The 12718-nt window shown below is 56.0% G+C and overlaps 1 protein-coding gene across 1 annotated transcript in view; it reads right to left on the bottom strand.

Annotated features, from left to right (window-relative positions):
- TMPRSS2 (transmembrane serine protease 2) overlaps positions 1-11848 on the bottom strand; it is a 33835-nt gene extending 21987 nt beyond the window's left edge. Inside the window, exons 1-3 of the mRNA XM_021679201.1 lie at positions 11829-11848; positions 2256-2326; positions 58-280 (exon numbers count right to left, since the gene is read on the bottom strand). Of these exons, the coding sequence (XP_021534876.1) occupies positions 58-280; positions 2256-2270 (238 nt within the window). The 5' untranslated portion in view covers positions 2271-2326; positions 11829-11848. The remainder of the gene's footprint in view (positions 1-57; positions 281-2255; positions 2327-11828) is intronic.
- Between the last annotated feature and the right edge of the window lie 870 nt (positions 11849-12718).

The raw sequence follows: 12718 nt of genomic DNA, 5'->3' as shown, positions 1-12718 counted from the left end.
AGAAGACAGACCCCAGCGCCGGTTCTGTTGTAGGAAAGAAACGCAAAAGGGTCCTACTTGCAGTGCACGCCGTCCCCGATGGGGACTTGGGCTGCACGCGGATGGTGGGTGTCGAAGTGTGCGTCAGCACCCTCGGGGTGGACTGGGGCCCCTCGGATGGGTAGTACGGGACCGGATACACCGGGTAGGCGCTGGGGACCGTGGTGGGCCGCGGGAGATAGAGGCTTTCAGGCTGGTATCCATGGTTTTCGTAGTAAGGTCCAACTCCTGGCGGTGACCCCTAAACAATGACAGAGAAGGTACATGATATAAAACCCCAGTTACCCTCAAGGTTAGGCGCGCGTCCGTCACACTTAGACAAGGGGCCGAAAAGCTGCTGCAGATTCTTCTCTGAACTTACCCAGACTGACTAAACCAGAACTTTCAATTAATTGCCAACGGTTTTTGCATTTGTTTGTTCACTGATCATTTTTTGAAATAAAGAGAAAGTAAATGGTCAACACTGAGATTTACTAAAAAATTTTTTTTTTAAATTTAAAGAAAAAAATGTGTGGAAGTCTGGGCAGCGGTTGACACCCAAACCCTGAGATGGAGATTATAGCGAGAAAGGTAATGGTCGAGGGGCCGCCAGGCGTCTGCACTCGCGGCCTCCTGGAGACCCGACCACACCCCTACGAAGGTGCAGGCGTGACTCATGGACCCATTTTGCAGAGAAGAACGTTGAGTGATAGAGGTTAAAAAATTTACCTGAAGGTTCATACTATACATGTTATTCTAAAAGTTCCTTTTCTACCTCCTCCTCCCTTAGGAGACGTGTCACCATTTACTACGGGACATGTAAAGGGTTTGCAGCGCAGTCCTGCTGCGAGGAGCATCCTCCCAAGGCACGAGCGCCTCTGCAGGGAGCCGCCGGGTCTCTGCGCACATGACATGGAAGGTGCTGCCCCAGCTACAGCTTTTATTCCTGCCTCATCCATCTCTGTGAACACCCTTCTCCTCGCCCTCTGCCCACTTAAACACTGCCTTCTCTGGCTGCCCCTGCAAGACCCCTGCCGGCCAGCCTGCACGTCCCCTGCTTCCGCCCTCCCCAATCACCCACTGGCGGGGCCATGTGGGGAGGCCACATTTGCCCTCCTATCTGAGGGCCCCTCAAACTTCTTCCCACTCATTCATTCATTTCTCCTCCTGCTTCTTGTTGACCGTGTGGTCTCAGGACAGGGCCGGTATTCTGAGCCGAGGCAACGCAATGCTTAGCATTTTAAAGGGGGGGCCTCCAGGGAAGCGAGATTATACCGGAATGAGCCAAGTGCCGGCGGCCAGAGTTAACCTCTGCTTAATAACTCACCGATGCTCTCCTTCAGAAGTGCAAAGATTGTAACTCTGAACCAGAGCAGTGGACAGAAAGGGAAACAGTGTAATCTCTAATCTAAATGGGGCACCAAAGGCCAAAAGAAAAAGAGCACATGGGTTTGGTCTCTATCGGAAGCATCTAAGAACATGCTGTCCCACCCAGGAAAGGTTGTGGCAGGCACGGCGGTCTGTCCCGGCGAAGCCCTGTGCAGGGGATATGCAATTTAAAATGGAACCAGTGAAAATTAAAAACCAGCAACTGCTAAAGAAGGAAAAACAAAAGGGCTCTTTTCCAGATACAAGATATGGAAAATATTGGTTATTGACCACAACTCTGTATTGCATGCACCCATTCGCAGGGATAAGATGAACCAGTGAGATATAATGGGGAACAAAGATACTGCATTTGTCTCCAGAGTTGTTGCGGGGCTAGGGAGCATCCAGGGAGAGGGACAGTCAGCCCAATGCTACATTCCATCACGGCCTCCCCCAGTTTATCAGGACACTGGGCTGTGCAGGGGTCTGCCGGCCGGTGATGCCCCACACACCTGTTCTCCCCTGGGACTTACTCCCTCCCAGCACCCTTCTGCCCCTGGCTGTCCGGACTGCTCACCCTGAAACTCACCCGCAGGGCAGGAAGAGAAGAGGCCCAGGTTTGAGCAGTGCACATACCTTACACCCACCCGACAGCTTTGGGGCGCTCTCCGCGGGAGCAGCTGTGGTGTGTCTGCACCCTAACCCGCTCCCACACACCCTACCTGAGAGAGCGCCATGACCAGCATCCACAGAGCACTCGCTGTCCCTGCAGCCAGGGCTTAAAATGCCACCCAGCACACACTTTGGAAAATCACAGTGGGGATAAGGAAACAAAGAAAAGTCTGGGAAGGTAATAATTAACCACTTACTGAGTTTAAAGCCATCCTGATTTTATCAGCTGCATCAGGTAATGGCAAAGATTTGGGACGTTTAAGATGACCTAGAAGAAAGAACGATAAGACTGTGTTATTTCGATACCGGTTCGTTTTTAGGAGACACATGGAGAAAGAACTAGAAGACTAGAGGAGAGTTAGCTCTCTCCGGAACAAAGGGCAGTTTTCCCATTCACCTTGGCCTTCACCTTGCCCACCTCTTCCCCACACAACGCACGTGCAAGGAGCTTGGTGCTCACCTGCCTTAGCTTCGGGGATGGTTGTAGGTACCACGGCTCTCGCGGCCGAGACGTCCCCCAGGCTGCCTCTGGCTACAGAGGTCGCAGGGACTGGAAGCATGCAAAGGTGACTCACCGACCCTCACGTTCAGGGGAGGTTAAGGGGGGGCAAAGACTGGGGGTCAGCTCACGGCACTGCCACTCCCTGCGTCATCAGGCCAGTGCCTGCACCTCTCTGAATCTGGGACAGAAATGGATGTGGAGGTGGGCACGGTCCCATTCGGGTGAGGACTTAAGGAGGGGGTCCAGTGAGCCACAGCAGGCCCTGAGATGCCCCCTGGCTCGCTCCTGCAGACGGTCCACGGGGAGGAAGGGGTGGGCACCCACTGTGGAGCAGGTGGCCCAGAACTTAGTACCAGATGGAGGCCACACCTGACTTTCTAAATAAGCCATATGCAATCTCCCACTTCTTAATAAACACCTGGGGAAAAAATTCCATAAAACACATCCACACGCACCCATTTCTTCACATACTACCCCAAATCCAGAAAAGAAAATATTTCAGAACTAATTTTGACAGTTTCTAGGGTTTGCAGTAAAATCTGTTGTTTGCAGATGTTTGTGAACAGTTAATAGTAATTTCTAGAAAAACCATCAGCACGGAATGCCTCCATTCTAGCATCACTGTTTCCCTCCTGAGCGCACGTGAAGGGTTTCTCTCCGCCCCTCCCTGCTGTCTTGGAATGACCAAAGAATACTTCGAGAAATAGCCTTCCAGATCCTGCATCCGCAAGACCACATTCCCGATGAGAAAGCTCTGGGCTTCACACCACCTGTAAACCCCCCGGGCACACAGTAGTTGCCCAAATGGCAGCAGGCAGTACGGTGGCTAAGCCCATGACCTCTGGGACCTGTGGCCTGGGGCACGTCAGCTAATGTTCCTGTGCCTCAGTGGTCTCATCTGCAAAAGGGGATTAAGAGTAGCACCCACTACAGGGCTGTTGGGGTGTGAAATGAGTTGGTACCAATGTAGCTCTCAGTGCCTGGCATATGGTAAGTGCTGCCTCTGTTTTTGTCAAATAAAAGTGATTATAGGGGCGGCGCCTGGGTGGCTCAGTCGTTCAGCGTCTGCCTTCAGCTCAGGTCATGATCCTTGGGTCCTGGGATCGAGCCCCCGCATCGAGCTCCCTGCTCCGCGGGGAGCCTTTTTCTCCCTCTCCCACTCCCCCTGCTTGTGTTCCCTCTCTCGCTGTCTCTCTGTCAAATAGATAAATAAAAATCTTAAAAGAAAAAAGTGATTATAAAACCGATAGATGTTGCTTCCAGCGGGCAAGGGGGAGGCGCCCGATATGCGGCGTTTGCAGGTTTGCAGATTTCCTCTGGTGTTTCTCCCAAAGTCCCAAGTCCACCAGCTCTGAAAAGCCGGTGGAGCTAAATGCAATAGAACCAGCCCCAGCCCACTTACTGCCTTCTATCCCCAAAGCACAATTATTAGTGGACTCGTTAAACTAAAAACAAACAAAAACCCACCAAAAAAACCATCAACTTGCTATAAATAAAAATGCGAGTATGGCTTTTTGGTCTTGGGAAGCCTCCAATGAATACGTCACAATAAAAATGCACAGGTCATTTATTTACTTTTCACGTAAAGCTAAAATACAAGAATGAGGGGGCGCCTGGGTGGCTCAGTCGGTTGAGCACCTGACTTTCAATCTCATTTCAGGTCTTGGTCTCAGGGTTGTGAGTTCAAGCCCCGTGTCAGGATCTATGCTGGGCTTTGAAGCCTCCTTAATAAAAAAAAAAAAGAAAGAAAGAAAATACAAGAATGAGTTCATATTAATAGCTTTGAGATGTTTTTAAAATATTTTATTCATTTATTTGACAGAGAGAGACACTGAGAGAGAGGGAACACAAGCAGGGGGAGTGGGAGAGGGAGAAGCAGGCTTCCCACCGAGCAGGGAGCCCGATGCGGGCTCGATCCCAGGACCCCGGGATCATGACCTGAGCCGAAGGCAGACGCTTAACGACTGAGCCACCCAGGCGCCCCAGCTCTGAGATTTTTTTTAATTTAAATAAAAGGTCAACACCTGTCTGGGTACAAGGAAAGTACACTGTCCAATATACAGGTGGGGAGGATCACCATGTAAGCCTTTAAATGGTGTGATCCTCACCTACTAATAAACCTGTCCTATGTCTGCTCCTTAGATACATCAAGACAGTACCCCCACTCCACGCTGGTCCACGCGGGGCAGAAAATCGCAGCACATCCCTGGGGTTACTTTCCGAAGCGTCCTGCCTGAGCATTTTCAGGCCTCTGAGCTATCTCACCAGTTCTAGGCTTGGGTGCAGTTTCAGGAAATGAGAATTTGATCCCCCTGGCGGCGTTCCCAGTTTAAGAGCCCTCTGAAAGGAACGATCAGTCAGGCCTCGAAATCCACGCTTCCTATCCATTCGTGATCCCTAACAGCGAGAGACCAGGAAGCCAGGAGAGGAAGGAGTGCAGGCGGCCGCGGCCACGAACGGTCCAGTAAAAGCCACAGGACCCTGAAGTAATCACAGGATAATCCCATCTCATCCAGAGTTCCCACGGCCCGCAAAACCTGAGTCAGAAACACCCAGTGCGCCCAGATGGGCCCCCGCGGACTTTGAACAGGAGACAGGAGTGGTGCTCAGCCTGTAATTTCTCTGGCTGAAAAGCAGGGAAGGACAAGTGCCTCCCTCTGGAACTGGATCTGCAAGAGCCACCGTCGTCCAGCAGGACCAGGAGCCACACTGGGTCCGTTCATGTTCAAAACAGGCATTTGCATAAATAACGTTGTGCGCCCAAAAAACACACAAAACCAAGCAAAACACACAGACACAAACCACAGGCATCCCCGCAGTGACATGCATCTCTGCCCCTGGGTTTTGAACAGAACAAGACAGCCGAGGGAGTGAGAGACGACACGGTCTCTCAAATGCTTTCCTGTCACTTCGAGGACACAGATGATTGTCCTTGATTCCGGAAAGGCAGCCATAACAATGCATTTTTCCTGCAAGTGACAAAAGAGCAAATATGTGACAAAGTTCCTCGTCCTTCCTTGTCCTCGGCCGGCTCCCGTGCCAACACGGACAAAGTGGCCCACTTGAGTCACACAACACAGCACAACACAACACAACCCGGCGGTTTCAGTCACTCCGGGCTCTTTTCGGAGAGCTGAGTCATCCCCGAGCACCTGCCGGGCCACGGCTCAGCAGGACCGTGCCGGGGCCGTGCGATGCAGTCCTGCCTGCCCATGGCGTGACGAAGCCCTTTCCAACCACAAAGGTCTTTTCTTTGGGGATCTCAGAAAGCATCTCCTGGAGCCGTATTTTGAAAACCAGCAAGTCAATGCAAATGAGGCCAATCGATTCGAACTCCCATCCAGGGGGCCCCCTGGGGTCTTCCTTATAATGCAGTCCCCGCTGAGCTCACCGCACACCACCTTTCAAGCATTTGCTGCTGTGGAACCCCACCGGGCGCCTTTAAGACCAGGGGATGAGGCGTGACAGGATGACGAGGCCCCACCGTCCTTGACACCCCCACCCCCCCGCCCCCGTACCTCTCCTTCAAACTCCAAAGCAAGCCAGGCCAATAGACACTCCCTATCCAATAAACAAATGGTCGCTCAGAGCCCCTAATGTCTCAACCACCGCATAAAATGACATCATCCAAAAAGATGCTGTCGCGTCCTGTCGCGGATACAAAGCCCAGTTCGATGCCGGTTATGGGCCAGTGGTGGGTTTAAGTAACAGTTAAGATGGATGGACGAGAGGTCTGCACAGTGATTCACATGGGAATGAGACAGAGATAGACAGAGACAGAGGCAGAGACAGAATCTCAGGAGAGGCTCTGCCTGCGTCTTCCACGTTTCTTTTTCTATGAATGCCTCATTGTCCCGGTGTGACTGCAAACTTTTTACGGCAGGAATTGGGTCGGGTCCTTTTTTCTTGCTTTCTTTCTTTCAAGCTAAGCTCTGTAGCAGACAAGAAAGTGTTCCGATATTTTCCGAGTTCCAGAGGCCAAATGAGTACGATGGAATTCGAGAGAGAGCGAGCAGGCTGGGAAGTCCACACCTGGACAAAACCAGCCTCCAAGGTGAGGACGTGGGTGACCTCACAGACGCAGGTGAACAGCACTGACTGCATACCTAATGTGACAGGCTGGCTGGAGAGGAGCCCAGGTCCCTCCGGGAGGGAGGAGAACCGAGGCTGTGCAAAGGCCACGGCCAAGGGTTCAAGACCTCGTCCAAGCCCATCTGTGAAATGAGATAATCAATAAACAGGGTTGTTTCGAGGACCAAGTGTGTCTGTTTCTAGCACCGTGGCCAACACACATGATGGGCACACAATAATAACATCATGACGGCAACTAAGGTTTACCTGCTAGTATGGAAGGGACGGCTACGTGCAAAATAGATTCAGTTATTCTGTGCAAATCCAAAGGACAAAAGCAAGCAGGATCCAAATGGTCAGCAATATCAGAAAGGCAGGTTTAACTCAACCCGGGAAAACCACATTTCCAACAATGCAGGTTTAAATATCGACGAGTTGGGGGCGCCTGGGTGGCTCAGTCATTAAGCGCCTGCCTTCAGCTCGGGTCATGATCCCAGGGTCCTGGGATCGAGCCCCGCCTCGGGCTCCCTGTGTAGCGGAAAGTCTGCTTCTCCCTCTCCCATTCCCCTGTTCCCTCTCTTGCCATGTCTCTGTCAAATAAATAAATAAAATCAGATGCCTAACGACTGAGCCACTCAGGCGCCCCAATAAATAAAATCTTTAACAAAAAAATATCGACGAGTTGCCTTCGAAAGAAGAGTTCTTCAAACTGAGAAATGTTTGATCCAATATGGAAGGCGGGCTATCCACAAGTATTTTATCCAAGCATGTTCTAGAACAGAACTGAGCTTTGGCTGGGGGGTTAGGCAGGATGATCTTATATTGCCTGTGGTCAGACACTCGCAGAAGGACCTCCAAGCCTGACATCCCTAGAAAACACAGGCTCCGCATCCCCGGAGTTCTGATCAAGGGTTGAAATGAGGTCAGTGTGGTGTCCCACCAGGAAGGCCCCTTGGGGCCTTGGGGGATGCTGGCGCTGAGTCTCATGCCACATGAAGCCCGGGCTGTTTCATTTTCCAGTTCAGCTCTCACTTGAAGATATTTCTCTGTCGAGCGTCCACTTGATGCCACAGCCTATTCCCGGTTCCACCTGAAGGATCCACTTGATCCTTCTGTCAATTCTGCGCTTCCATGAACCTCCATGAACTTCCAGGCTTCAGCCATGGTGCCTGCCAAGACTTGGTGCCCTTTAAACATTCTGTGCTTTTTTTAAAAATTTTTTTAAAGAGTTTATTTATTTATTTGACAGAGAGAGACACAGCGAGAGAGGGAACACAAGCAGGGGGAGTGGGAGAGGGAGAAGCAGGCTCCCCTCAGAGCAGGGAGCCCGATGCGGGACTCGATCCCAGGACCCCGGGATCATGACCTGAGCCGAAGGCAGACGCTTAACGACTGAGCCACCCAGGTGCCCCCATTCTGTGCTTTCTTATCCTCTTTCTGCACCCTCGGCCCCCTGCACACACACCCCGGTGATGCCTCACAGCTGAGCGCGATCCACACTGACAAAATGCCTGGAATTTTCACCCAGAGCAAGCCCTATCCTCCTCCCCTGCACTCACCTCTACAAACCTGTCTTTCCTTTTTTTGGATCTTATTCACTGATTTGAGAGAGAGGGAGAGAGAGAGAGCGCGCATCAGAGAGAGCAGGAGTGGGGGTGGGGGGCAGAGGGAGAGGGAGAAGCAGGCTCCCCGCTGAGCAGGGAGCCAACACAGGACTCAATCCCAGGACCCTGAGATCATGACTCGAGCCCAAGACAGACGTTTCACCAACTGAGCCACCCAGGTACCCTTACAAGTGTGTCTTTGGGCCACCTTCCCTCTTCCCTGTTCACAATCCAAGTAACTGCCCACATCCCCACCAGAAAATCAGCGTCTGCCTTCTTCCTCGATGCCTCTAAGGCTGACCGTGACATTTCCACATGCCCTGGGTCCTCTGCTCCCGACCACTGTCCAGTGGCCAGGACAGACCAAGTCCTAGGCTGGCTCTTCTCCTTCCTGACCTCAAGCTTTGCCTCTAGGTTGTCCCCCGAAACTGCCTGTTTGATCAGCCAAGCCCTTTGCGACTCCCCAGGATTCCACACGTAGCTGGGGCCACGATGGTCAATGGCACAGAGCGTACGAGTCCCCTCCTCCACAGCCAGGCCCACTACTCCTGGAGGCTTGCAAGCCAGGGCTCCCTGAGATGGCCTTTAGGGTCCCCTGGTACCAAGCCAGGATGGGACTCACGTGATGCCCTTGCACCCCATCCCCAGGGGCCACCAACATGTCTTGGGGCAGACCCAACGTCAGGGGGCTCCTGCAGCTGCCCTGGAAAGGGGGGCAAGGAAAAGCAGGAAAGGCTCAGCAGTTGTGGGAAGCGGGATGACCCCAGGAAATTCTGAGCAGTGGGAGTAAGCAGAGGTGGGAAAGCGTGCAGAGCCCTAGTGCCTCTCCAGACCCCCTTTCACCCTCCTCACCAGCAGGCCAGCTTCTAATCCTTAAGTAACCAAAACTGACTGACCACTAAACTGACCCAGTCCATTTCCTTTCCATTTCCTGCTCCCATTACCAAGGCTTGGACTTGACTCCCAGCCCCACAAACCTGAGATTTTTCTGGAGGGTTTAGAAAAATAGAGAACTGAGATCCCCTGTCCGTCTGCTGCTGCGACTGGAACCGGGGCAGTGACCCCATATGATCACAGAGCTCTCCCGGGACTCCTGCCACAGGGTGTGGGTGGGAAAGAGTGAGGGCCACCAGCCTGGACTCCTGGTGTTCACTTCCCGGGAGGCCCGCATGTGTCCGGGCTGCACTGTCTACCGGACATTTCGACCCGAGTCGTGTTCCTCATCGCCCCATTAGCCAGGGAGCTCAGCCCTCTGCACTGCCCCACCAAGGAGTCCCAGACACTCCTGCCCTGGTCACTCTGGAAGGTTCAGCACAGAGCCCAGGTGGGGCTGTGGGCAGGGGGAAGCAGCCCGGCCTGCCAGCAAGCCCCTGCTGCCTGAGGAATCCTTGGGCCCCATTCTCAGCTACCCTGGCCTTCCACACTAGCACCTGTGACATTCCAATCTCCTGGAAAAGGCAGTCACAGGACTGGCCAGAGCCCTGCAGAGCCGGATGGCCAGGCTTCAGCCCCATGGCTCCCCACAGGTCACAGACCTTGGGCAAGCATCTTGCCTCTCTGCCTCAGTTAACTCACAGTGAAGTGAAGGATGTTATAAAGAGTTTGGAATGACGCCTGACAGGAAGAAAGTGCCTCATCCATGTTTGCTGTTATTATAATACCAACGTGGCCACATTTTCTCTTACAATCCCGGTGAGCAGCCAAGGGTGCGAGGCCCGAGCTCCGAGCCCTGTCCAGGGCTCCGGCAGCAGCACAGACTCGGCCGGAGAAGGGTGACCTAGGGAATGCTGAAGAGGAAAGTTGCTTGCTGGACTTGTCGAGGCCAAGAGCAAAGGCCCATGCTGCCCAACCGCTGATATTTAAAAACAAAAAGCAAAACAAAAACAGAGAGGAAGGTGTTGAATGACGGACCTCCAGGCACAAGCCCCCCACTGAGGGGACTCCCCCAACTAGGGAGCTTAGCCTTTGCTTGCTTGGTGGTGCCCTTGCCTTTCCAGATAACCCCAACCTCCCATTAAGGTCTGCTGCGCTGGGGGCAGGGAGGAAAGCCTCAGCTCTGCAAAAGCTGGGAAAACGGAAGCAGCTGCCGTTCACCGGGCCCACCAGGCTCCCCTCACCCCGCGCAGCAGGGGCAGCCTGGGAGCCTGGGCTCCGTGGGGGCCTGCGCCCCCAGGTTCCTGGGCCTGGGTCATCTCTGCCCACATTCCTAGCGGCCTCCCGGCTTCAGGAGAGACCAGTGGCAGCGTCACTTCCTGGAAAACCTTCCCCGACCTCCTAGGCTAGGTCAACAAGCCTCCGCTCCCTTCGGGTTTCCTAAACACCTTGATCTCGGCTTGGCAGCCTTTGTAATTTTCCATGATTCGGGTGACCCTCTACAGCTGCCAGCTCCACCACCCAAGATCAGCGTGCCCCCTGGGCGCCCCCATCCTAGTCCCAGGACCACTTAACCAGTTGGAATCGAGGAGTGCGCTGTGTCAGAGCCGAGCCCGGGGTGACGCCTGACCACCAGGTGGACCTCGGGCCGCGAGCCGCTAGGATTCCTCTTGACCAGGCCCGCCGCCTGTGCGCTGGAAAAAGGATTCGGGCTTCGCAATTCTGGGCCACCACGCTGCGCCCTCAGGGCTCCGGGCACCCAAGTGCCCTCTGAGGCGGGGACGCCCGAACTTCGGGGCCGTAAGGCAATTCTCCCGCAGGGCCCGTGGGGCGGCGGGCAGGACGTCCGCTGCCAGGCTGGTGCGCTCCGCCGCGCGGCCACACTCGAGTCCCGCTGGACCGCGGGCGGCGCACGGAAGCGCCCAGGGGCCGGCCTGGTCCCCGGCAGGGAGCGCGCGCCCGGGGCCAGGACCGCTCCTCCCCGGCGGGCTCCTGCGGACCCCCGGTGCCCGGGCGGCCTGACTCTGGTCGCCGCCGCCGGGGTCCGGGCTGCCGACACCCCCTCGCCGGGACGGCCGAGCTTCGCGCCTCGCCCGGGGGCCCTCGGGGAGCCCTTCCCCGCCGCTCCCGCCGTATCGCTCCCGGAATCTCAGCGAGTTTCCAGTTTCTCCCCACCTCGGGAGGGAACCAAGAAGCAGGAGGAGTTCAGGTAACACTCCGGGGCCGCAGAGATTTTCCCGAAACAAAGAAACGGATAGACAACTCTCTGTCCTCCTTGTCCCCCCAAAGAAAAGGCTCCCCTGCTCCCCAGCCCCGGGCCGCAGGAGGCAGGTGGTCCAGGAGCCGACTCTGGCCGAGGGGGCCGACCCCGAGGCACGCTCTGCTCCGACCAATGAGCCAGGGACTCGGAGCAACGTGCCCGGGCCGCGCGAAGCCAACGCAGTGGCCCGGGAGCCTCCGAGCGGTGCACCAAGGGGTCCCAGGCGCGCCACACCCTCCAGCCCCACCGAGGGCCCTTTGCCCGGCCCGGCCCGGAGCGTCCCGCCGGCGGGAGGACGCACCTGCTGCGCTCGCGCTGCTCACGCCAGGCCTCACGTCCAGCCGCCGCCACCCAGCGCGGGGGGCGCTTGGGTTGTCCCCCGGCGCCCATATCCTTCCTTTCGCGCCCGGGACCCGCACCCCAGACTCGGCACGGAGAACCGGCAGCGCGCGCGGCTTACCTGCCGGGCTCCGGGGCCCGGCGCTCTCCGCCCCTTGCCCTTCCTCCTCTTCCTCCACCTCCTCCGCCTCCTGCGGAGCTCGTCTTCCCCTGCCCGGCGCCCAACTCCCCGACACTCCCCGGCTCTCGCTTTAATCCCGGGAGGCGGTGTCCGAGTGCCCAGGGCGACACCCCTAAACGCGGTCCCGGGTCACCTCCGGCAGGGGGAGGGGACTGGCCGGTGCGGCGGCCCCGCGCGGGGCGGGTCCGGGCAGGGGCGACGGGAGGAGGAGTTTCCCCCAGGGAAAGCCCGAGAAGCGCTCCTGACTCAGGCCGGCTGGGGGGACCCCTTGAAGCTCCCGGCTTCGTTCCCCACTCACCCCCCACCCCCCGGGCAGTGTAGGGCCGGTAGGAGCGTGTCTCCCTCCCTTCCTCCCCTGGACCGCTCCTGTTGTGAGCGCCTCGAATTGGGATTAAGGAAGGGAATTCTGGGGAGATTGGGTCCCCGCGTGAGCCCCAGGAGCTGCTGCTCCCCCTGAGCTCCTGGACCCGAGAGCCAGCCCCTGAGGACCCCTGGCCCAGGCACCAGCGCCCAGGACACAGGGCTGTGCGCCGAGGACCCTCCAGCCTGCCTGGGCCAGCCTTTCTTTGCCTTCAGCTTCCAAGTACCCCCCCCACACCCTCCCGACGCCCCCAGGAGTGGCGAGAGGCCTTCCCACGCACCGCAGGCAAGGGACGGGGGAGAGGAAAGAGGGTGAGATAAACCTTAGTCCAAAAGGCCTATCTTTTCCCTGTCCTTCAGAAGCTCTTTCCAGTGCTGTTTGCAAAACACAAAGCAACCTGGATTGCTCTCCAATAAAGTGGAAGACGAAAACCCAATTCATTCCAAATCACATGCCTCTTTGGCCTGGG

This window comes from Neomonachus schauinslandi, chromosome 1, assembly GCF_002201575.2.
Source record: "Neomonachus schauinslandi chromosome 1, ASM220157v2, whole genome shotgun sequence".
Taxonomy (NCBI): Eukaryota; Metazoa; Chordata; class Mammalia; order Carnivora; family Phocidae; genus Neomonachus; species Neomonachus schauinslandi.
The sequence above is the reverse complement of the archived record's forward strand: the minus strand, read 5'-3'. Positions and strand labels throughout refer to the sequence as shown.